Source organism: Pseudomyrmex gracilis, unplaced genomic scaffold (genome assembly GCF_002006095.1).
Source record: "Pseudomyrmex gracilis isolate BER0280 unplaced genomic scaffold, ASM200609v1 scaffold_150, whole genome shotgun sequence".
Taxonomy (NCBI): Eukaryota; Metazoa; Arthropoda; class Insecta; order Hymenoptera; family Formicidae; genus Pseudomyrmex; species Pseudomyrmex gracilis.
The window spans coordinates 245062-271251 of record NW_018020734.1 but is presented as its reverse complement, the minus strand read 5'-3'; the positions used below and the strand labels follow the sequence as shown (position 1 = coordinate 271251).

The following is a 26190-nucleotide window of genomic DNA, read 5'->3' as shown; positions in this document are numbered from 1 at the left end:
AATGGAGAGCTTATATACATATATAAATATACATATACATAGGTCCTAAAACGCATTTCATGAAAAAATAAAAATTATTTACTCCGAATTTTTGTAATCATTGATAAGAGAATAAGGATGAAAAAAATTGATTAATTTATTATAGCGCGCCATAAATTATATATATATATATATACTACGTAGTTGAAATCATCAATCGATTTACTTAAGAAAGTAGAAGAAATAAAGAATTTGAAAAATAACTTTATATTCTTGTATTATTTTCCCAGAATCTTCGATAAACTAACACTTAGAAAAAAACATATATGCTGTCAATTAAATACTCAACAAGTTGTTTGATTTATTAATAGGCATTATATAACATATTAAAGCGTGTTCACAATGACGTTAACAATGTTAATAATCTATAGTTCCAATCTTTATTTTTCTCGCAGTTTTATAATATATAGATATATTTTAACTATATTTTTATTACAGATATACTTCACAAAAATACAATATGTCAGATATTTCTCATTTTCATAGGAGTAGTATAAGTAATAAAAATATCGTTTCGCAAAGTTCGATTCCACATGTAATTTCGTTAATTCATACTTGAATATCTTTCTTTTTGTTATTAAATAAGTTTTTTTTGTAATCACAGTTTACCATTTCTACTGCAGAATATATACTACTACTTGAAAAAAATAAGACAACTTCCGCGATTAATTAGATAAACAGTAGAGCAATCTTGTTGAAAAGAAAAACCACAATAGAGTGTTTAGCAATCATATAAAACACATATGATAATGTTTATAAAAACAAAAAAATTTACATATACGTAAAAATTACTATATACTTCACGTTTTATTTTTAATGATAAAAAAATTTAAATTGCTCTTCTGTATTCGTAGAACTAATAGAGACACAATGCATCAACTTTTATTATAAATTATATATTCTTTGTTTCTTACTTTCTGGCACAAACGTTAAGGTATATCTTTATATATTTGTACAAAAATAAATAGCAGCATTTAAGCGGATTAAAGACAGAATCTCACATTATCCATACACAGAGTTTGATCCTTCCACTATCCAAATATAATATTAACTTCTTTTTCTTTATGCCATAAAGTTCCTACATATAAGTTTCTAATATATTGTGTTATATGTATATATATAATATCTAAATATATATATATATTGATCTCTAAATCGTAAATTTCTTAATATATGAAAATTTCGTCTAAAACAGTGACTGTGTGTTTGTTTACATAGAAGTAGATTACAACGAGGAGCTGGAGCGCGAAAAAACTAGATTGCAAAAAATATTTTTCTATTCTAAGCATAAGAATAATACGCGTATTATTATTTGGTGTTCTATGCAATCGTCGGCATATCTCTTATTATATACACTATTATCTAAATTTAATTGGATTATACAAGCCGTCGCTATACCTAGTTGTACGAAAAAAAAAAATATATATCAATATGTAAAAGATGCGCAATATATAACATCAGATATGTTTACGTAAACTAAGTTATTCACTTCGAACTGTCGGCTTCACTTCTTGCGGGAGATTTTATTTAACAGATCTCGTAATATATATAGCTAATATGGCTATAGCTACAAATCTTATATATCTCCTGAAGAGATATTCACATGAGAAAACATGAAAGCATAAAAATAAAAGGCCTTTGTACGTACAACAATCAAATAGCATATGGCTAAACCGATTAAAAATATACAAACTAATATAAAACGCTTTACAAAATTCATATTTGTTATTCTTCAGGACACATTTCGAGAGTGGGCTTTTCTTCTATAATGTACTAAGCTTTTTTTAATCAATTTAATGGCACTTGCTCTAAAGCTCACGTAATACATGTACACACAAAATATATTAAAAAAGGTACAAATAATTAAGATCTCTTTTCTTGAAGGAAACAATATTAACACTCAATTATATACCTTTTTTAAGACATCTTGAATGTACAAACATATAAATGTAATGCCTTTGAGAAACTTTGTATATCATCATTTGTTAACAATTCTCTTTGGCTTAAAACATTCTATAAGTTTTTGACCAGATATATCTCTAAAAGTTCAATTAATATTTATATTTTTGCAATATATATTATAATATAGTATTTATCTATTTAAAAAACTTACAAGTTTCTCACTCTCTTACAACATTTTGTTAAACTAGTTTTTTATATATAGTTTTGATAAAAACTAGTAACAGCAGCAGAACATAAAAAGTGACAAAGAATTTGTAACATGCTACACTGCAGTTACAATTTTTTCACGAGAATAAAAACATTAGAAGATTAAAATATATATCTAGAAATATAGTCATAATTTGAGGTATATTTATATTTACTAAGCATTTAAACTTATAAATCTACGTTTACATAATCTTTCAATGTCACGTAACGCATTTTGTACCTTTCTCTCTTGTCTTCTAATTAATCTGATTTAATATTAAATTTTTATTATACTAGTTTTACTGATCCTAACACATCCGTATTCATGTTTATAAATTCTGTACAACAAATACGCTGTCTTATTAAAATATGTTAGTTATTATTTCCTCCTCAAAAAGTCTTTTATTTATCTTGTACATAAGTAATATTATACATAAAACGTAAACATAATTAACAACAGCCGCAACTAAATTAATAAACAATTGAAATATACAATTTTTATAACTAAAGCTTAAATGCACTTTTTAATGTAAATTATAATTACGTAAGTCTTTCTTTTCAACTAAAACCAAAAAAAACAACAATTATAAATCTTCTCAAATCATGACTATACTTCTTCAGAGATTTTTCATAGACTATGCAGACTAGACCTAGTACTTGTTCTAATACTATAAGTCTATATTTGTTGTTGTTCTAAACTCTAAAATAATGTAGTTTATCAATAACAAAGATTTTGATGCTATTAAGAAATAGAATTGATGGCGTAGTTTTATGATGGAGGCCAAAATTATCAAATATGTGTAAGCATTTTATAAATTTGTTGTATATAAACTGATTTGTTATATAAACTGATAATAAAATATTTCCACGGTTTTTTTTCAATTGATATTTCTCGCAAATCTAAAAGTAATCTTTTAAAACAAATGCCTTTTTCTGCAATATAAAAATATTTATCTTTATCAAATATATTTTATTCAATAAACTATTAAAAAAAAAAAAAAAAAAAAACAATAGTAAATTGAATATATTCGTTGTGTTTATAAGTACATAGAGCCATTTCACAGGCATGCAGTAAATATTGTGTATCATATATATAACAAAAAATATTCTTAACAAAATGTACTTCTTTCTGTTTTGTGCACGCCAATCATTTGATGAAGTTATTTATTTAGCTAATTATATATTCAGGTTTACACAAATTAATTAACTAATTAAATAAAATATGGAGAAAATCGTTTTTTAAATATTTGTTATTATTATATTAATTCCACGTAAGAAAGGAAATATATAAGCAGTTATTAATTCAAAAAAACCGAAAATTTTTAGACATTTGTAGTAAATAAATAATGCAGACTACTATTATAGAAAAGGCACGATGTAGAAAAATTGTTGTGTCACTCGGTAGAATTATAAAAAATATACCCTGTTTTTGATGAATTGAAGAAGCAATACTAAATTCGATATGCGAGTAATTCATATAGATATAAAGCCAGTAGATTGTATAAACTTAATCTTATAAGTGTCGAAATTTGTGTGAGTAAAACTTGTATACGTTCTTAAAAAACTTAAATTTGACGCGGCGTTATGAGTAAACTACCGTGCCCTCTTGTTGATTTGGCATTTACAAGATCGATGAATTCTTAAAAATTGTGTTCTCACAAAATAAATTATCGATAAAACTCTATGTTAAAGATATGTGACTTTAGATTTTAGACTGATACTATCAAGATCGTGTATAACTTTATATATAGTTCAAATAAAAGCTGTTATATGTAACGATTGTATATAAAACTGCTATATGTTACACATATTGCAATGCCGAAAAATTAAAGAGAGTTGCATAATATCAAACTAAAATGTTCTACACTTATGTATTCATTCGTGAGAGAGATAAATACATGAAAAGATATTAAAGACGTTAAGTAATAAATTAATTTACTGTTGTTGTAATATTAACAAAAAGAGTATATCTGCGTACGAAAATATTGTCGTTTAGTATGACCAGTAAATCTAATGAAAAAGTGGTAAAAACGATGCAATGCATGTAACAATATACATTTCATAAATTTTTCTCATTAATAACAAGCGAACGAGGATATTTCCTCTCTACTTCCCGGTGTTTCTTCCGTGTTATCTACCTGTGGCGTTTACGAATGTAATAGCATCCTACATAATTTATCAACCTCCTCATAGCTCGAGCTAAGTCTATTTAACTGCCTATCGCCAGTGGAACTTTGAGACTCATCACAGTTCCGAATGTCAAATCTCAATCGCGTTTCCATATGTACTGGGCTAGATGCTCTGGTTGCGGGCGCGGTTCTGCTACGAGGTCCGATGTTTCTAAGGGGAATTTTGCTAAGACCCTGATTATGATTTACGTCCAATGTCGAAAAGTATCCCTTTATTGCCCGGCGTACAGTTGTGTGATCTTCTAGACTGTGACGTTTCACATTTTGCTTCATTTCTTTAGAATCGGGAAGCTTCATACTAAAATTCATGGAATGACGTTTGGTTCGATCCAACGTGCACTTGGTACTAGTGAGCTTCAATTTGTCTTTATCAAATATCAAAGAATTTCTCTTTACTTTATCATCTAAAGATCTGTCTTGACCGGCGTCCCATCCGAATCTAGTTCTCCCATGTGGCGCGGAATATCTTTTAGTTCTCGCATCAGTCTTCAATAATCGTTGATCACTCAGATTTTCTTTTAGCATGTTAAAATGTCGCAAGCCTTCTTCGTAATCTAACGACGTGCTTCTCGACGACGACTCGTTCTCACTCCTACGCCTCACGCAATCCTCGTATTCAACAGAAGAATATCTCTTAAACTTTCCCTTATCGAAACTCATGCTGCTCCTAGGCCGACTTCGAGGCCGAACCTGTGTTGTGTTTGGTCGTCTTCTTGCGGCGATAAAGTCTTGCAAGTGCGGAATCTTAGACGGGGTTTGGGAACCAGAGAATTGCGTCGGTATTCTGATACCAGCGTCGACTAGAAATTCGTCGTCGGACTGCATCACAGGCATTTCTGGCATGGAGCTAAAAGCCCAACAAGAGTTATAGTGAGCTGCGCTCGTTAATGCCCTCAGAGCGGCAAAATTCGGCGCTCTGTCCTTACTAGTGTTAGTAAGCAATTCACGCGAATGATCTCGTGTTAGTAAAGAGTGCGGTTCTTGCTTGTTGTCTTTTACGAACGATAAAAGGAAAGAGTTGGCAACAGCTGAAGAGTTATATTCATTTGCTTGGGTCGGAAGTTTTCTAAGCTTCGTATAATCATCGTCGACGTTGTGATACGACTGATATTGAAAAGCCTCGCTTTTTTGTTCTTGTTCGCACACATCCGGCAATGTCAGAAGAGCCTGGAATACTGCTAATTTCGAACAGCTACATTGTGATTGTTGCGCGACATAATCACTATACGATCCATTCTCAAAGTTAAGATGCGACGTGTTAGTATGCGAGTTGAAAGACCCTATTCTTTCCCAAGAATTTGTTAGTGGAATTCTGTTAGACAAAGTGGACATATAATTTGCAATTTCAATTAAAGTTAATAAAAGAATGAGAACGTTAAATTATAGAAATATTAATTTCAGTTATACATAAACACGTTCGTTATTATCATATTTTTTATATATATAATTTCAGCACATATAAAACACCTTATTTATCTTTGTACATTACAGTTTTTCTTACTGTTTTTCAAGTATTTCTTTTTTTAATTTTGCTTACCTGGTTTTCAATGTTTCAGTCGATTGATTTCGCGGGAATACAACTCCATCTGCAAAATATTATTTTATTTAAAACACGAGAATAACGAATATTTATCAATTAGCAACTTTTTCTAATTTCTCATTTTTATTTGATTAACCGTTAGAGTTATACTAGACAAAATTTGTTTTAACTAATTCCTGTTCTTAATGAGAGACAAATTAAAAAGATCTATACTTTAAAAAATGGCTTGGTGTGCAACACAGACGACAGGATTACTTGGGCACAAATTTCCGCTTCTCAACTTCTGTTATTATTAAAAAATTATTTTAAATTGCTTACATTTCGTTAATAAACGTTTTGTTTCGTACGGCTGTTCGTTATTTTCCACTGAATGCTCACCTTTTGACTTTGATCTGAAACATAAGTTGCATTATCCTATTTTTTAATGANAACTAATTGTATACACACAATAAATGATTTACGTAAAAAGCAAGCACATATTTATGCTATTCTGTTGTTATCTAATAATAAACTGTTATGTTATTTGCAAGTCAAACTTACAATCCCTTCGTACTGCTATCACCTCGTGTCCACCCTAGAAACAAAAACATATTATTCAATTCTTTAGCAAGCAATTCTTTTATTTTTCTTAATGATATAATTTTCATCGTACAAATTTAAAAATACCTTTTTTTACTGAATATCCAGTTGCTAACTTGTCCGCACTTATACCTGCTAATTTTTTTTCTTCTTCCAATTTTCTTGCATCTTCTATATCTTGTTTGGTGATCTTTGTTGTTATCTGTTTAAAATATCGTATTCAGAAAAATAGATTTCCCATGTCTTTATATCTTTTAGTATAAAGTTACTTACACTTTGACCTTCATATTTGACATCTATTTCCTCTAACTTCTGCTTTACATTTTTGAGAATAAACAGTACATCTCTGTCTTTCTCATTGGTAACCAAGTGCCTCACAACCGATTCTAATGATGTTAGCAATTTCTTATCAGTTGGTATCCACAGTTGACTTTTCAACTGAGGCAGTAAAGATACCACTTTCATTCTTATATTAGCCACCGGATCTTCAGCCAGATTCAGTAAAACGTTGAAAAAATGTTCTTTAAAATATACAGAAGAAAAGATTTCCAATGCCTCAACCATTATACGAACAAACATCATTCTCACATAACAATCAGGACTATTGGCTACATTTGTGAAAATCCTATTACGCATTTCTGCTCTTTGTATAGGTTTTGCGTTATATCGTAGAAGGATAAGAAAAAGTGTTCCTGCAGCAAGACGCACTGGTATTGGTCGCTATAAAACGTATAGAAAAATAGAAATTATAAAGTTAAAATTATTAAAAACTGAGCAAAATCCTCTGTGAACTTTTTTACATAAAAGAAGATTATAATAAACTCACCGCGTGCAAAATTCTGGAAAAAGCCATTGGAACAAAATATGTGTATATGAAGTCACTGGAAAAACATTTTGGTAAAATCTCTAGCTGCGCGTGCATTAAAGATGCCAATCTCCAATTATGCGTATTTGCTATTTCAGCTTCACATTTTAATAAAGCTTTACTAATTTCGGCTGAGATAACATAATCCTGTAATAAACAATGAGATATTTTAAAACTAAAATTATTTTGAATTTTACAAACTGTGTAATATAAAAAAATGTTAATTACTGATTTATCTGGTCCAATAATTTGGGTCTCAACTAAATATTCTAGTGTTAATCCTATATTGGGAATTAAACCTTGGAGCACTTCCTCAGAATCATCTTTCAATAAGTTAATTAAAGTTTGTTTTATTCGTACGCACTTCGGTCCTAAAACCTTCGCTATCTACGAAAAGTATATATTATTTTATAATATACACATTATTGTGTTATTATTACATCTTGGCAAAAACGCGTGTGTTGATCTTACTTCGTGAATCCCATATGCAACAGTCTTCCGTACCATGTAAAAATGATCACTTCCCAATGCGTCAAGTGTTGTAAGTAAAGCATCTACGTCTTCTGGAGAAACAAAAGCAAACATTGCAGGTAAATTAAATGCACAATGTTTTCTGCAATCAATATGTTTTTCATCTTGTGTAGAACTGCTGCTGATCTGTAACATTAGAAAAGAATTAATAAAATAATATTGCATCAAGTATTCATGGCATTCGCGCGGCTTGTTCTTCATAAATTTTCTGTTTTAATTATAGACAAGTACTCACAAACGTAAACTGTGGCTTCTCTTTTTTCAAGGATGGCACTCCCATTTGTGCAAGTTGTTGAAAATACTTCAAGAACCATGTTTTCTCTGAGAGCGTTAAGCATTCTAAAAAGTTGCATTTAATGGTTTTACTTAATTAGGTTTTATTTAATGGTTTTACGTAATAACTATTAACTGTTGTCATATAAATGACACATGTGCAGTATAACATCAACATAAAGATGCACTAAAATGATCTCTTACTCTGTAGGCCAAGCATGAGTTTTCCGAACTCCTGAGCTATTATACATATCACATTGTCATCCGATTTAGCTGCAGTTTCGCATAGTTTTTTAACAAGTGGTGCTATTATAGTTTTTATTGTATCTGTGAATACAATTTATATTTCAATTCACACAATTATATATATTTGAAACAATTTTCAAAACTGCTTATAAAACTTACCTTCCTGAAGATGAGGTAGTAAATACACTATTGTCTGTACAGAGGCATATCTTACGTTATTCTCTTCATCACTTGCTAATTCTACGAGAGATGGTAGTAAAGCAGGTTTTATAGATTCAGCACCAAGGCCTTCAGCAACGAAACGCAGTTGTAGGCAGATACTAGTTCGCACTTCACTACTTACATCTTGACAAAGAGAGTATACTGTTGGTAGAACTTCTTTCTGTATCCTAACAAAAATGTTTAATAACAGTAAACTCTAAAAAAGAGGATAAATTTAAAATAAGCTATTTCATAAAGATGTGCATTTTATTAAGACAAAATCCTAAAAGATATGTACATGTGTGTGTATGTGTGTATTATATATATAAATATGTATATAATTTAAATATACTCACATGGCAGCATCAAATCGTGTACAAATCTTGCCCAACAACCTACTGCATATTATTCTAGAGTAGATAGGCTGTGACAGTTGTCCTTTACTTATAGTCAGTGGAAGAATCTGCATGAAAATAATTTTTGTTTATTCAATGTTTATTAATAAATGTATCTATTTGTTATTAATAAAGTTGCATAACAACTTAATATCTTAGATCAATGTCTATATATTTTTTATTTTATTTCCTTGTATACCATCCTTACCTGTGTTCTTATGACATCTACCGGCAGTAACTCTATCACATCCAGCAAGGTCTCCAACCATGCATGACAGATAACTTTAACATTGACACACATATAATGAAAGTTAGAAATTAACACAGGCACCAGAAACATATCTAATTGTTGCTATATAGCATTGTATTCTAAAGTAATCATCATTTTGTAAGTAAAAATATTTACCTGGGTCACGGCTTCCTAGAGAATTTAATATACTTTGAAGGAATGTCTGACTAAAAACATTATGGCTGACAAGCTTTTGCTCTAAAATTGTTTTAAATGTAGATGATGCTGCTATGTGAAATTCTGTGGATGCAGTAGCCAGAGATTGCTGCATCTTAGGTACCACTCGAGACATACATGATTGCGTGTCTGTAGCTAGAAGACTTGGTAGATTTTGTATAACACTAAGTTTCTGAATTTCATCTCCCTTTCTGAAAAACAAAACGGTGTCACGTGTTATCATTTTAAAAGTAAAAATTAAAACATAATTGATCTGTTCTGAGATCAAAATGATATTTCATTCTTCTTATATTTGCGCAAACAATCACATCACTTGTAAAGATGCAACGCTAGCATCTTTTAGTTTAATAGCTTGTAATTTAATGGAAACACAGTATAAGCTAACCTAATATTTCAAGATTGTTTAACGATCTTGGCCGATGTCAATTATGCACATACTTGTATGGGTATGTGATTTAAAGAACTATAATTAGAGCACGTTTACTATGACAGCTTAGAACAGTGCGCTTCTTGAACGATAGCAAGTTATTTTTAGGAACGCGTGCAAGACATGTGGGGATCGTAATAAGGGTAACAAACTGAATTCAATCGCGAGAATAAAAATGCGATCAATTGCTGTGATCAACAACAAATGTGTCGCAACAACAAAAATCACGTTGTATTACACACACACACACACACACGCACTCTCGACTACTCACGGATCGGATGTGAACTCGTACGGGGCTTCATCTCCCTCTTGTAACATTTTTCAGGTGCATCTTATTCATTGATACCTCAGTCAGCAAATGAGCGGCACGATCGTCGTTGCTATAATCCGTGCTGTTTTCCCTACATAGATGTCATCCGCGCTCCCATGTCGCAGGGGATGACACACGCGAAAACACGAATGACAACCACTCGAGTAAATTCCAATTTTGCACGCGATCGATTGTATTTTAATTCGCCGTCGTACGTGCGAGCACGACCGAATCACGCCGACCCGACACGACCGTGCGCAAGTTGGAGACTCACATACGGGGTGGTGAAAAGATATACATGACGCATCCTGCGGCACGCCGCGAGGCACACAAGAGGGAACGCCGAGGAGAGGATGCTGTTGCGTAATTCGTGCGCGAGAAAGATGATCTAACTCTAACGTGATCGCGTCATCGCGCAATCCGATGCGTCGAGATTCGACGTATTGAGAAAAAAAATTCACACGTCGATTCTTCACAAATGTTTTTGTATACTTACGTAAGAATGTGAAGCGATCTGTCTATGGGTTTCTTTTCTAGGTTAGCGTTCAAAGTATGCTTTCGCAGTTGTTCTTCATTCTACAAGCAATATTTAAAAAACAAACATTCATACTGCAAAATTAAAATGCACAACGTATACGTGTGGCAAATACTTGTTACATATTTCTGACAAAAATAATAAATTAAATATACCTACGTGTTAGTTTTAACAAAAATTGCACATGTATAGAAAGAAAAATTAAGCGTTGATGATAACACAAACATTATTGTTTACCTTCATCGCCTCCGGCAATGGTTTGTCCAATTGAATATTCATGAACTCCTCAGGATCCATAATTCTACGTTTTGTGCGCGATGTCTTACCTGTAATTTTATCATGTATTAACTTTATCGAAATTCTTGATGACATAAAACGCAAATCACATTTTAACATTACGTTTTCAAACAAATGTCGCAAGAGGAAAAGAGCTTTCCTTATTAATATTATGTGTTAACACGTGTGTGTGTGTTTTTTTTTATTTCGCTTCGTATTTACTTCCGTCGAAATCGCATCGTCCAATGCTCTCGTTTCCGAGATGCTCGAATAATAAGAAGTTACCAGAAAAAATATGATTCGACAAAAGGTCGATTATTCATCGCGGAAGAAGATTCGCGATAAAAAAAAAAAAGAAGGGGAAGACGAACAAATTTTCAAATATTTAAATTCGGCAGCTAACTTCGAATTATTGAATTCAGGTCTGGTAACAACAATTTGTTTGAAACTTCTTAGAGCCATCGATGGCCAACGCCACGATTACCAACCGAAATTGGCCAATCGCGTTATCGAGTCGATTCATTGCGATTGGTTAGTTCTATCGAGTTGGGGATAAAACTTATTCAAGATAATAAAAAACTGGCACTAGGTTTTATCGTAAATAATTATCTCCCGAATTCTTCGGCAATTTTTGAACATTTTAGAGAGGCAAAATATTTATTGGTCAATTAAGATACGTGTTTCGCACGGTGACATTCGCTCGCGCACGCAAAACAACACGTGCGCGAGTGCGAGCGAAATAAAACCGCGACGAGAGCGCGAGAGAGACGGCGAGAGATTAACGTTAAAATGGTGTACACGACGGTTCGGTGAAGGAAGAACGAGGATAAACTGCTTCCTGATACCGTCGTCGTCGATGCAGCGGCGCTGATGCTGATAACTGTCGTTCAACGCGAATGCATACAGTTCGGATGTTGTGGAGTTTATTGATGCTGACTTCGGCTCGGGAGAGGTGTTGATTGTGCGGTCGCCGCTTTGACGAGAAATTTTAGATGTTTGGCGACGGGACGGGAGAGTGTTGTTGCGCGTCGGAGACGGGAAGGTACACTCGACAGGATTACGCGGCAAGATATACAGAGAAGCACATGTAATGGACGAGCAAAGAGGCAGTATCAGCCGTATCGGCGATATAAATAGTGCGGAGGCGACCAAGAGTAAGTATGCAAAAATCTATCGGCATTAAATCATCCGCAACATCCTCGTAAATGACGAGGATAAAGTGCCGCGGACGGCGGTTCTGTCTGGCGTATTTTGGCGGACGCTGACAAAGCGTGTGTCCGTGCGATTTTCAAAAATTTCCTCAAGTTCGCATATTTGCGTTTACACGCACGTGCTGTGTAAACGGTACAGGCAGGTACAAACAGGTACAATAAACTCAACGGAAAAAACGACCGTTTTTCGACTTTTACCTTCCTTCGAATCTTTGTCATTTCCTTTCAAGGGTAATCGTCCGAAACACGAAGCTCCAAAAGTGATTGATTATTTTAGAAACTCGCATATCTCACGTGTTTTCAGCTGTGCGGAAAAGAATATCCCGCTCGCGGAGGAGGAAAATGTTTATCATTGGGTTTTCTTTTATATACTCTCGGAATATATTAATTTAAACTAAACTCGCGAGTTAGAGAGATAGAGAGTATTGAAATTCTTAAACACGGCGTTGTGTCAAAGACTGGTAATAAGCATAATACGGTCTTATATAATGTATACATTGGTGCATTTTGTTATTTAAGCAAAAATATATACTCTTCTAATTTTGTCTCATTGTAATATGTATGACGGACTGGTTTTTATTTGTATTGTAATCAGTAAGATAAGTAATTTATTATCGCATCGCGCATAATTGCGAGATGAGCAGAAGGATTGCTCATTATCAGTAGAAAGAAACGTACTTGAGAAACACTGCGTTGTCAGAAAAACACAGCAAATTACCTGTGTGTTCGTTGCTGCACACACGAGAATTATCTTTTCATGCGCGTTCCGGTATAATTTTGTAAACCGCCAATATATGTACATACATCCGCAACACATATGATTGTAAGAGATACTTCGAGCTATGTTTTCCTCACAAACCGTGTTCTTTTTCCAACATCGGTAAGTGACGAAAAAAATAAGCAATGGGAGCATTGCACGGAGTGTATTTACTTTCGCCCGCCGCAATTTTTTTTTTTTTTTTTTTTGCATCTTGTCCTATAAGATGTTTCAGCGACTCGTCACACTAATCGGTATATAACGATATCCTTCGCTCTATTTTTATTAGACGCCGATCCTTATTGGCGCGCGTTCCGAAGAAAAAAGAAAAAAACAAAAAAAAAAAGACCTGCGCGTTTTTTTTCGGTTCCTCATGTATAAACGGCCTTGACTTCTTCATTCAAAATTGACGTGAGAGACAAACAGATTCTCCGTAACGAAATATCCTTTTTAAAAACGAGACTCCTGCGAAATTGACAATGCGACAATCTCGCTCTGTATTCGCTCAAGTTTTTGCTTCTCTTTTCTGTTTTGTTCATCCTTTTCCGTTTATCTCCGCGTATCGTCTCTCTTTCTCCGTTCCTCTCTCCGTGTCTTTCACACTTTCGTTTTTAATTATCTCGCGCGGAGCACGTGAATCGCCCGTATCAGATGTAACACACACACACACCCACACACGCACACATACAAAACTTCCCGTTTGCCTATGATACGAGATAGAGGCTATATACTTTGTGCAACGTTTTAAACTTTACAGAACACCAACACGACTAAAAATAGCATTTCACTAACAAATCTTTTCTTCGACTGGCCGGTGAAGACTTGCAATTAGTTAGCTCTTTTTCATTTGAGATAATGAGCAACATTTTTTTTGCAATTGTTGATGATATCCATATGTATTTGTCTGCCAAATTCATATATTTATATTGCTGAGTGTTTGTCATTTCATCAAAGAATGACAATAATGATGCGTGTCCAAAATTTTAATTACGTATTAACTGCAAAGAGAAAATGATTTTTCTTTTTCTACATTGCTTATGTTATGTAATGATATATACAAAAAGAGTAAAACTATATTTAGAGCAGACGTTGAAAAGTATTTATAATAACACACAGAACAAATTGATAAAAATGTGTTATTATTTCTTTTAATATAGCATTAATTATACCAAGGAAGAAAAGGATATGCTTAGTAGGAGATGCTAATCAAGATCCTACACTGAGTGCTGCTGCTCAACACTTTAAAGTACCAGTAATTACTTCTGAGACCGGCACAGAATATGTCGAGGATACTTCTTACAACACTTACTTCGTGCTCAAACAATTCGAAGGACCTGAATACGACGCGTTATGCAAAAGCGCTCATAGGTTAGTATAAACATCAACATGGTCTTGTTATAAATTATATGATAAATTAAGTATGCAACAGACGTGTTTATAATTTTGAAAAACTGTTTTACAGCTATATTAGCTACATGTTTGTTTCATAAAGTGATTTATATAAATTGTTTTGGTGTTATCAGAATCCTGGGACCTACGGCTTTACTGCAACTGGCAGAAAAGAAAGAATCTCTGCCCAGTCTGAAAAGACCAATGTACACACAAGCCATGGTAGGTTCAGTAGTGGTGTTCAGCGGTTTCCGAACTAAAGAGGATGAATTGGTTAGTTTATTATTTACATTTACGCACAGTGTTTTCTGTTCTTTCTTTCTAGATAAAATATTTTGTATAAACTTTTGTATAAACTTTCATATAACATGATTGACATTTTCTAACAGCGCAAGTTAGCAGCTATGGTTCTCAATATGGGTGGTAGCATCCGGAAGGAAATGGGAACTAAAATAACACATCTTATTGCAAATCATTGTGGCGGAGAAAAGTACAGATATGCTGACACATTTAGTTTACCCATCATGTCAGCAGACTGGGTGGTAGCTTTGTGGAATGCCAGAGATGATGTTTACAGTTACGCGTTTGATGAGGAATTGGTAAGGAATTTCTAAATATTAGGAAATGAATTTCCAAGTTTTTCAACATTGGTGTTCGACTTTGCATACAGTAATTAGCACACTTAAATATAACAATATAACTGCTACGAGAGTATTAATATTTTTGTAACGTAATATCTTGGACATAATTATTTCAACACGTTGATAATAATATCTATAATTATTGTTAACGCGCCACGTAAGATCTTTTCATTAAAAATATAAATTTCTGATTACAGATAGCAACATATAAGCTGAAACCGTTTTATGAAACAAAAATATGTTTTTTTGGTTTTCCCGAAGAAGAAAAAAGACATATGTACGAGGTTCTGGAACAACAGGGTGGTGAGCCTGCTGAGATTGACGATCCAAATTGTACACACGTAGTAAGAAATCAAAACTATATATATATATATATATGTACACAATTTTAATAATACTTATTTATAAATTCTATATACGAGTACACACACAAACTCACATGTGTATACTGCACTTCATAAATGATGAACATGATGTAGGTGATAGACGTACCTGATCCTTACTACAGGAAATGCAACAACGCGAGATTATCATATCTTAAGAATTCACACAAACAATATCCTCTTTCCTCAATGAACTTTAAACCAATTCTCTCTTATCTTCATAATCCTTGTTTGGACGCAGTTTGTAACACAACAAACATCGATAATCGCAATAATAATGACGTTGCAAACATCGATAGCATGCATTTTGCAAAATCTCAGGATAACTTCTCTTTGTCGAAAGATATTTTATCAACTTCGGTTGATCTAGAACACAATACTTGCAGCGATCTGATTTCTTATAACGTCAGCAAAGATTCTGCTGTTGGTATGGAGGACAATTATTGCGATTTACAAACTTCAGTTATTAAATCTGGCCACATATTTAATCACTTTGCAGAGCAAAGTGATTCCGGTTTAGACCTAACCAAATCGTCTAATTTATCTACGTTTTCCGCGCACGGTGTGAAATGTTCGATCCCGACAACATCAACAATGATCAGCAACAAAAACGTTAAATTCCATATCTCCGACAATTCTTTATTTGATAACGAATATTCTCAATATGATATCGCGTCACAGTTTTCGACAATAGCGAAAGATTTAAAACCGTCTGTATCTTCTGAAAAGAATAATCTCCACGACGTTTGTACGTCATCAATAAGTAATAAGTCCGTGTCTCTGAAATATCGCAAAAATGTTCACTACATACAGAATAACACATCAAAAATAAAAGTAATTCCAAAGCGATATATAAAGTGGAAAAAAGCTAATTCTTGCACATCTGTTCATAAAATGGCAAAACTTGACAAATGTAAATTTTTGAAAGTGCGCTCGTTTCCAAATATATGGAAACATCGTGATGAGCAATATAGCGATGTAATTTTGCACAATGCATCACGCGGAGAAAGGCGTAAACACTCGTTTGAGTCGCACATATCTAATTTCTCGGAAGATCCTTCCCGTCTGATACTGTCCGATGATGAGCAAGACATTTTCACCAATTCATACTGCTCGCCTTCCGAAAACACTCTTTTTAAGACAAAGTGCACATTCCTGTCCAAGTCTTTCCCCGCACTATCTACACAAACTGCAATCGCTAAACACGAATTAAAGAGCACTTTCATATCTAATGGAAAAACTTGCAATCCGCCATTTATATCACACAACACGAAGACTCTTTACGAGGACTTGATGGTTCAAGAAGATAAATCATTATCCACGGTACTTCACGCTAATTTCTTTCTCGCATTGTTTACAAGATGTTAAAAACGGTGTATGGGATAATATTATTATACGCATAGAGAAGTTTTTACTGTATTTGTTAATTAATCTGTATCATCAATCTTACTGTTTACCTTTTCGTATTGTATGTAAAATACTTGTGCTTTGTGCGGAGCAAAGTAGATAAAGATAACCCTCTATTTCGAAATTTAATAAGATGAGATAATCTCTGAAATGTATGAAAATTGGAACTTCTGTAAACATGTTTATCCTAGTCTACATCTCTGTCTACATCTAATTGTGATTGTCATTAGAAATGTTAATAAGCACAATATCACATTACACGTGCATCCACATATACAATCCTATTTTTATTGATCTGATCGTAAACGATGTTTGTTTTTAACAAAAAATTTGGTTTTGTTTATATGTTGTTTAAGAGCAGTCTTATTTAAAAAGTTTTCTAACATAAAATTTAGCAAAACAATCATAAACACTTTGGTTATGTGTTTTGCTAAATTTGCGATTATCAATGTGACATAATGGCGTGTCAATTTATAAGATTGTCACTTCTATGTTATTTAATTCTCTGAAAAAATTGTACTTTATGTTATTTTAACATTTTACATGTGATATGTTACAACATAGTATTGTATCCAGTTGTAATTTCTGTCTTGTGTTATTTATTACGATCTGATAAAATAACGATAAAAACCTAATAGTAAAATTGTTAATGTCACAGGTTGTTGACGAGTCTAATGTAAGTGTAATACCGCATTTGGTATCAAAATCGGCTCTCATTGTTAAAACTGGTTGGTTTTGGACGTCGGTTCAGAATGCGGCCAGATGTGATGAGAATGAATATTTGTTCGAACATGTAAGTTAATAGTAATGTATACAACAGTAATACATACAATATCTTTCTACGTATTTAAAAACTTTATGCATTTAAATTTCATGTACATATATAAATTATTATTTAGTATTTAGAAACAGTTCTGTCTCCTACTGCATCTGGTAGGCGAGACAGTCAACAGAGTATGACGTTGCCGAACCATCCCTATTTGAGCAAGCCATTATCTAATTTATTACAGTACGGAGCAAATTCACCAGCAAACGTCAGTGGAAGCTTCTTAGATAATACAGCAAGTCCAGAGAAACAACTTCAGGACGGTATGCATCTGATCATACTTTAATATGTATATCTTTTTTGCCATTTTAATAGATTAATAAATTAATTGTAGTTTTATACATTGAGATTATAATAAAATTATTCATCGTTAACTATATTGATTATTACAGACATAGAAACTATTGCTACAGATAGTATTAAAGAACATTTATCGAAACGTCACAAAGTGTTTCTTGAACTAGTAGAAACTGAATCTAATTATGTGGGCATTCTCAATACAATTATGACGGTAAATATTTGTTGTACATTAAGATCTACGTCCACGATACTAGAAATAGGTAACTTTTGATCAGCACTATCTAGAGTTATTACAGTGCAAACTTTTTAGTTCGAGAAGTCGAATCAGAAATTCCAGACCGATTTCTAACATCGTCGACACAGAATTTTACATTCTAAAAAACAGAATTGGCTTAATATTTGTTTGTTATATTTTATGTTTGCATTTTATGATTGTAGCTTTTTAAATTGCCGTTGGAAAATCTCATAGGAAAAAGTGGAAAAGAATTATTAAATAGCACAGAAGTAAAAATTATATTTGGTAATTTTCCACCCATTTATGACGTTCATAAGCAATTGTTGGAGGCACTGCATTATAGTGCCGCTAATTGGACAGAGGACATCAGCATCGGCAAAATATTTCTGAAATTTGAACCGGACTTGGTTAAAGCATATCCTCCATATGTCAACTTCTTTGAAAATACGAAGCAAATGCTAGAAGAATGTGATCAAAATAAACCACGGTTCCATGCGTTTTTGAAAAATTGTCAGACGATACCTGACTGCGGCAGACAAAGCTTGAAAGAACTATTAATTAAACCAATACAACGATTACCTAGTATCAGTTTATTGCTAAACGGTAAGAAATAATTTTAATGCTTCATAGTCTCGTCATTAAATAAACAAGTTTTGAGTCTCGCTAACAATTAACTTTTATAATTTTTTTTTTCTAGATATCCTTAAGCATACCGACAAAAGTAATCCGGACTATAACGCTCTGGAAGCTTCTCTTAGCTGTATTAAAAAAGTTATGACGTATATAAATGAAAATAAGAGAAAAACCGAACGCCAACTAGCAATATTCGATATTTTTAATGAAATTGACAATTGCCCGCCGCATTTAGTTTCTTCGCGTAGATCGTTTATTAGTAAATGTGATGTCATGGAAGTTACTGAAGGTCTTAGTGGACGAGGTGATCATTTAGTATTGTTTCTATTTACGGATACTCTCGAAATATGCAAGAAAAGATCGAAGACGTTTAATTCGAAAAGTCCTAGTGCAAACTTACAGTCAATTAAACTAAATCAAGGAAAACCATATAAGCATGTTAAAATGCTGTCGTTAACGAGTATAAGAAAAGTTGTGGACATACGTGAAACTGATGGTGAGACAAAAAATAGTTATATTACACACACACACACACATATATATATATATATATAAAAGTTCTTAAATAAATTGCGTGATTTGCGATTAAATTATTTTTTCTTCTTCCAGAATGCCAAAAAGTATTTGCACTTGTGGTGCGTAACACTCAAGAATTAAAAGAAAAATTATTATCATTTGTGATAATCGATGAAGAAGTTAACAAAGCGCAGTATTTAGAAACTCTTTGTAAACAGATGGCTTTTGTGATCCGCATAGCTGACGCTGTACGTTTACTTCGGGATTAATTTTAATAAAGAACATGTTTATTTATTGTTTATTTGTTACGTTAAGATAAATTCTTTTTGTTTTCAGGACACGCTACTGATTAGATATGATTCGCGTCAGCTTGAAGTTAGTACAAGCGATGTAGCGTCGGGAACATTAAAGAAAACAATTAAGTGAGTACAAAATTTCCGCTATTTAGAGAAGATAGGAAACGATAGGTTATAGTGATAGTTACGTATAGAAGGATGATAATGTCGTATACTGAGAAGTGTGTTTCTATACCTTAGTTTAGATATGTTGTATATTTGATAGTAAAATCATGTAACTCTGAGATAACGATTTTATTATCAAATGTACATTGATAACAAATAGAGATACTGCAGTAGTTCGTAAAAGATATTTCCGTAAATATATTAGAATTTTAGAACTCTATAATTAGAACTCTCAAAAATAAGATGTGAAATATAAGCATCATTATATTTCAATCGTCTGATATGTGTATTTCTACAAAGCAGTATCTAAAAAGATTTATTATTGTAAATATTCTACACTATTTTGCATGATGTAAAAGAATAATGGGACACACCCGTTTGGTTGCAGGAGCCTATTTCATAATTTTTATCTGGAGTATATGGACCCGTATGTGTTCCTACTCAATAGCATGTGTGAAACCACGTTACATGTCCCACTACCGTCAGTTTTTGCACCAGGCTGATTATATTTTTTTACTTGCTTTTTGTCCTCAAACCCTACTCAGTGACGTAATTATTTTTGAATATAAGAAAACAAATTCGAAGTGCGTAATAATGATGATTTCAAAAACAAATTCCGACCTTGTGCGAATGAAAGTAGTCTTTTTTTTTTTATCAGTGTGTGTTTTCTTGAAGACCGAAAGACTTTGCAATTACGTTACTGAAAACCTTTGCTCTTATAATTTAATTCGTGTTTTGATAAATAATTATTCAATAATAATTACAGCCAGTTCTGATCAGTTCAAGCGTAACATAATCGTAAGCTTTTTTGTATCGCTCACTTAAACTATTTTAATTTCTTTTAATAATTAAATGAGAATCATAGAATGTGTAAACATTTGCACGTTGTTTTATTCACATTGTAATTTTCATTCTAATTAATCGTGATATGAATAAATATCCTGCATTGATTGAGTTTGTCTTACTTTGCTTTAAAAATCTCTTATTAAAAAACTTTACACTTGCTTGATTTTATTTCTTTTTTTGTTCTTTATTAAAATAAATATTTAAATTAAAAAAATACTACATACACATACATACTTGTACATATCTTTGAAAAGGTGTCAGTTCTTACATAGCTATGGTGCAATTTCACTGTCTATAATTCTTGCATGTAATTTTAGATTCGGTTTTTTTTTATTATAGAAAATTTGCATGTAAAGTTTATATTCTATTATTATTTTGTAACAAATGAAATTCTAGCTGCTTGAGCTGGTTTTCATAATATAAATATTATAATATAGATATTATAATATGGATATTATAAATCTTTGTCAGTTTGTTGTCTGAGTTCGTAATTGTATTTGTCTTATTTGTTCAAAAAACTTGTTTTCCTTCTTAGTAATATGACTTGTAATATAATTCTATAATTAGAAGATATAACACTAAAAATTATAGAATTATATTACAATTATATTATTGTAATTATTGTAATTATATTATTGTAATATAATTCTATAATTCTTAGTATTATATCTTCAAACACTAAAGTGCACAAGCAAAAATTTTGTTTTACAAATTGTTAAATTCTAAAGGAGGAAAGAAAGTTTTAATATTGTTGTGAAATAGATTTTAGACTGTAGATAAATGTTATATAATACTATGAATAAGAGTGTATGTTTGAAGCACACTTTTCTACAGGTTTGCATCTCGTACGAGGGCAAGAGTCGGCCGTGCTTTCAGTTTCAACAAAACACCAAGCAAACTAAACAGAGCGATGTCCACTATTATGTCGCCTTTTGGATCAACACATGGTCTTGCTCCAACGAATCCACAAATAGCTCAGATGCGGTTAGGTAGCTGCAACAATATCAGCGTTAGTTGACTACATTTTGTCAAAAATTTTTTTCTTTTTCTTGTGCTTCTTAACTCTTTTCTCTTATTTCTTCATTTCCAAACCTTTTGTGACAGGAAGTTATTGCTTTTCCGTTATACTTCTTCCATTTATTTTAACGTTTTCTATACGTTAAGCAGACTGTGAAAAAAACCAAGTTCAGTTTTCATAGTCGTGTACTATTATTTATTCTATCATTTTTCTTCTTCTAAACTACTTGCTTTGTTAAACTAACTTCTTTCGAAATATTATCTCAATAAAATACTACACACATTTGATTCGGAAATTTTTATTTGTAATTTTTTTAATTTTTTTATTCTATTCATGTATATAGACATTTACTCGATATGCTTCCGATTGCAACGTTGATGCAATATATTTATGTTTTTATAATTTATGTTGTTATATTTTTACGCATGTGCGCTCAGAAAAAAAGTTATTTTAATTCTTGCATTCTAAATTTTCCATGCTAACTCAAAATCAATGGATAAACTATATTAGAAATCATGTAAGTACGTTATATAAAATAAATATAGTATAATATATACGTGAGTCGTTTAAAGTTTGGTAAATTTTTACAAAATGATGGCACAATTCATTTAATTACATGACGCCTAGAAAGTTCCACTCAAATCCTTCCAGGCCAACCTAAAAAGTTCTACTTTTCAATTCTTCTTGGCTGAATTTCAGTCAGAAGTGACACGTTCAGTAGTTGTTTGAAGCAAACAATCTCATTCATCTTATTCTCCGGATTGGCCTTGTGCGACTTCTTTTTGTTCACATCAAATTTAAAAACATTTTTTCTATTTTCATGACATCTGCTAAATCACTCGCTTTAAACGACTACCGAGCGTGAACAATGCGTCACTTCTGGTTGAAATTTGACCTGAACGAATTTGAGAAGTGGAATTTTCCAAGCGTCATATAATTAAATGAATTGTGGCAGCATTTTGTAGAAATTTATCAAACTTATCAAACGACCCACATATATGCAGTCTTTTTATACAACAAAGTTTTTATATAAAAGTTTATATAAAAATCATTTTATATAAAAAATGTTTTTATATAAACGCGATTATTCAATATCACTTAACATATGTCTACAAGTAGAAAAAAAACTATTTATAGATGTTTTATTAAACTAGAGAATATGTGAGAGAGATAAATATATTGCAGTTATTTTTAATTATTATCACTGTATATAACATATAAGACGTAATTCAATAGTTCAACAATTTAGTACACACATGTGTCACTAATAATTTTAGTAATATATAAAACTATAAGAATTTAATTATAATTAATATACAAATATATATATTAATATATAAATTTTCAATTCTCTCTATACATATCTCTCTTTGTAGGAGTTGGATAATGGTGGTTCTAGTTTTCCAACTAGGGACGATGTTCTCGTAGCACCAATGTCGGATCAACCGACACGAAAGGCTCTCAGTATGGCTTCACTGCGAAGGTAATTACTACTCAAGAGGCAAGATAAGGTCACCGAAACGGTCTTGTCTTTACAAAAAAGAAAAACAAAACCGCGTCCTCCAGATGGCTGGATTGCCGCCACAAATAAATGTGTGTATCGTCTACGTAAATACTAATAAGACACACATGTAATAATAATCAACGAAAAGAACCCGAAGATGTATAACCATTCGCATTCTTCGCAATTCTCTATTAAACATACTTATACTTAGTTTTATCTTTACAACAAGAGTTCAGTATGATTTTTTTTCGAATATTGCTAGATCTTCGGGAATGCAACATAAAAGTGACATTAATGTTCGTGCCAATAATATCTAGTTATTACTATTATTTCGCCATTATTATTAACATTGTTATTTATGTTCTCTTGTATAATTGTATTGTGTATAGAGATATATATATATATTACACACATATATATATATCCTTTCTTTTAGTTTCTCTCTCGCACTTGCCTATAAGATACACCTATCTCTTATTTGTTTACACATCTTATTTATGATATAAACAAAATTAGCTGCAATATACAATAACAGACTTACATTTTATAATAATTTTCTTTTAGCCGAGTTTATTCAATTATTCTGGGAAGAAATCTACCATAAAAAATTGCATATAAAAAAAAATTAGTTGTTTATCATTATTAACGAAAACAAGCATGTGCGAAAATGTGTGTTCATTGTCAGTATTTCATAATTATGTATGACATTATTTAGTGTGTTTCATTAATATATTCCATTGCATTTAATCTCAATGTCAAAAAAAAAACTACTTGGTTGTTTAAATTAATGAGGCAAGTATGCTAACATCTACTTACAGAATGTGAAATTCGCGTGTAAGAGAGTCACGATCAGTCTCATGCGCAAGAATTTTGGCGCGAAATATTTCCGTGTCTCGATAAAAAATTTTTAATTATCTAACCATTTCTGTTTTTTGTTTTGAGAAATTCGTATAATATTTAATATTTTATACTATTTGTTTCATTCGTGTTTTTTTTTTCATTAGAATTTGCTCTGCGGGAGTTATACAAAGAAGAACAGAGACAGTTGTAGAATAAAAGTGACAGTTTTCCAGTTTTTATCTCACTTTATTTTTATTACTGATGTGAAAGTATTACGATAAATATTGCTGCCGTTTTTATAAAGTTTACGAACAAAGTGAGGTGAACATTGCAAAACTTCTGTTTATACCTAATGCAACAGCATCTTGCCATTTGACTTGAAATTTATCTTTAAACTATTAGTATGAAAGAAACAAATGAATGAATATACTGTAATTTCAGAATAATTGATTACTTGGCAAAATGTTTTACCAACATGAAAGTATTTCTTCTGCGATCTTTTATTTTTTTTCTACGAGCCTTTTCCACACATGTAACAAACAAAAATGATTGTAATATATAGTATAAACACAATATTGGTTAGTGAAAAAACCTTGTATACAACCTATTTGCAACATATTGCAAAGAAAATGAAAAGAAACTTTGATTACTGCTTACACGAGCTTATGACTAATATAATTTTATATTACAGAAAGATTTTCTCTTGTCAGAGTTTTTATACACAAACATGATTAGTGCCTTCTTAATATGATAAGAAGTAGCACGAGTGCCTTGAGTAAAACAAATTACGAACAGAAGTTTGTTGTATTGTATGGCGATGAAGTGTGTATATGCGTGAGTTTTTGAAGTGGTAAATACGATGCGTTTCTCTTCTCAATTTATCGAGATTCTTAAATCTATTCTTCATACTTTTTTGTAACACGTAACTTTCGCCAAAATAAATTTGTTATCTTTACTCAATTGGCACTGAGTAAATTGGAAAAATAAATTTCACATTAAAAGTACACACAAATATCACAATTGTTCAATAACGAGATACGGTAATCTATATGTCTTATTCCACTATTATATTTGAACAGCACGATCATTCCTATGAAAACCCAAATCTGTTTTTTTTGTTTCGAACTCCATACGACACAAAATTACGAAACGCATCGACCACGCTCTGCGCACGATTGTGATTAACGTTTCAACTTTTTTTTTTTATTATTTTGAGAAGTATTAGTCAAAGAGAGACATAATATGTATGAGTTATGTAGTGATATGTCGCAACACAAATGTTTTTAAATTAAGTGCATTGTAAATAGTAAAAGTTAAGGTACCTCAGAAACATATGTAGAGAAACAGAAAACATTTTTTACTACACACGCGTACAATTTATTGTAATATTATCTTGTAATTCTCTTCCCTTCTCTCGCGCGCAGTTATTTATATATGATTATTATATATAGTTGAATATACATATAAATTCAGTCTTTATACAGCATGCAAACGTTTTGTATGTTATTTAAAAAAAAAAAAAAAAAAAAAAAAAAAGAAGTGAATTCCTCTCCTTATTTATCCGTCTGCTTAAGATTAAATTTATTTGGTCCAACTTGGAATCTTGCACGGGACAAAATACAATAGACAATAGACAACACCTGCATAGTTTTGTTTCCTAGAAAAAGAAAAACTAAATCAATCTGTTGTTACATTGAAAACAACCGATACGTAACGAATATTATTTATTTTCTTAAAAGCTATTTTTCATTTCCGAAAAATGATTTTGTGCTACTTTATGAAAAGAAAGTGCGTATCTCTGCATAGAAAAAGAAAAGATAATAAATTAGCTATGAACGTTGAATTGGAACAAAGTCTGATCCGATGCGTAATGAACTTTTTATTTTCTTAAAAGCTAATATTTTATACTTTCGGATAATGACTTTTGTTCTATTGTACGAGGCTCTATTCATTACTTCCTCATTTTCAAAGTTCTGTTTTTGTAAAATATTTTATGTAACAGCTTAGATTTTTCACGTGAAGAACTGTGATATCACTTTTTACATCGATTCATTCACTAGATTGTTGTTCAAATTTTTCAAACTTTTAAGAATGTCGTAAGTTTTGTCTTTGTCATGCACAATAGACTAATATTCGAAAAAATGCTTTCTATACTATAAAAGTGACAATAGCATATTCTGTGCTAGGCAATGTCGACTTC

General features: G+C 31.8%; 2 protein-coding genes across 13 annotated transcripts; one reads left to right on the top strand and one right to left on the bottom strand.

The window, feature by feature from the left end:
• Positions 1–3152: 3152 nt before the first annotated feature.
• Positions 3153–11322, bottom strand: LOC109857209 (serine/threonine-protein phosphatase 4 regulatory subunit 4-like). Of its 8 annotated transcripts, none has more exons than XM_020433324.1 (19): positions 11147–11322; positions 10985–11073; positions 10709–10788; positions 9413–9663; positions 9215–9288; positions 8968–9074; positions 8570–8799; positions 8369–8491; positions 8127–8230; positions 7832–8017; positions 7589–7747; positions 7322–7507; positions 6769–7215; positions 6583–6697; positions 6457–6490; positions 6235–6308; positions 5914–5962; positions 4773–5688; positions 4555–4674 (listed from the first exon to the last, which is right to left on the bottom strand). In XM_020433324.1, exons 2-19 carry the CDS (start codon positions 11042–11044, stop codon positions 4654–4656), a joined length of 3216 nt encoding a protein of 1071 aa, XP_020288913.1. In that variant the 5' UTR covers positions 11045–11073; positions 11147–11322; the 3' UTR covers positions 4555–4653. The 8 variants fall into 8 exon arrangements, 7 of the variants coding, with proteins under 7 accessions (XP_020288909.1, XP_020288908.1, XP_020288915.1 ...); XR_002250472.1 differs by lacking the exon at positions 4555–4674 and adding an exon at positions 6130–6199 and having other exon boundaries at positions 5648–5688; positions 6295–6308; positions 11147–11320; XM_020433320.1 differs by having other exon boundaries at positions 3153–5688; positions 6295–6308; positions 11147–11321.
• A 413-nt stretch (positions 11323–11735) lies between these two features.
• Positions 11736–25226, top strand: LOC109857200 (protein ECT2-like). Of its 5 annotated transcripts, none has more exons than XM_020433300.1 (16): positions 11736–12177; positions 14149–14359; positions 14515–14653; positions 14770–14979; positions 15219–15365; positions 15501–16727; positions 17470–17604; positions 17711–17900; positions 18030–18148; positions 18376–18775; positions 18870–19301; positions 19415–19569; positions 19658–19743; positions 20171–20209; positions 21463–21637; positions 23023–25226. In XM_020433300.1, exons 1-16 carry the CDS (start codon positions 12114–12116, stop codon positions 23131–23133), a joined length of 3840 nt encoding a protein of 1279 aa, XP_020288889.1. In that variant the 5' UTR covers positions 11736–12113; the 3' UTR covers positions 23134–25226. The 5 variants fall into 5 exon arrangements, with proteins under 5 accessions (XP_020288889.1, XP_020288888.1, XP_020288891.1 ...); XM_020433299.1 differs by having other exon boundaries at positions 20171–20263; XM_020433302.1 differs by lacking the exon at positions 20171–20209 and having other exon boundaries at positions 11737–12177.
• The last annotated feature ends 964 nt before the right edge of the window (positions 25227–26190 follow it).

What these genes read in the sequence shown, in the direction of transcription:
- LOC109857200 (XM_020433299.1), top strand. Translation starts at nt 12,114, where the DNA reads ATGGACGAGCAAAGAGGCAGTATCAGCCGTATCGGCGATATAAATAGT. An exon ending in GGACATACGTGAAACTGATG is followed by an intron (nt 19,302 to 19,414) that starts GTGAGACAAAAA and finishes TTCTTCTTCCAG; the next exon opens with AATGCCAAAAAGTATTTGCA. An exon ending in ACATTAAAGAAAACAATTAA is followed by an intron (nt 19,744 to 20,170) that starts GTGAGTACAAAA and finishes GTTTGGTTGCAG; the next exon opens with GAGCCTATTTCATAATTTTT.
- LOC109857209 (XM_020433319.1), bottom strand. Translation starts at nt 11,044, where the DNA reads ATGGATCCTGAGGAGTTCATGAATATTCAATTGGACAAACCATTGCCG. An exon ending in AGAAGCCACAGTTTACGTTT is followed by an intron (nt 8,018 to 8,126) that starts GTGAGTACTTGT and finishes CTAATGTTACAG; the next exon opens with ATCAGCAGCAGTTCTACACA. An exon ending in TCAAATATGAAGGTCAAAGT is followed by an intron (nt 6,698 to 6,768) that starts GTAAGTAACTTT and finishes TATTTTAAACAG; the next exon opens with ATAACAACAAAGATCACCAA.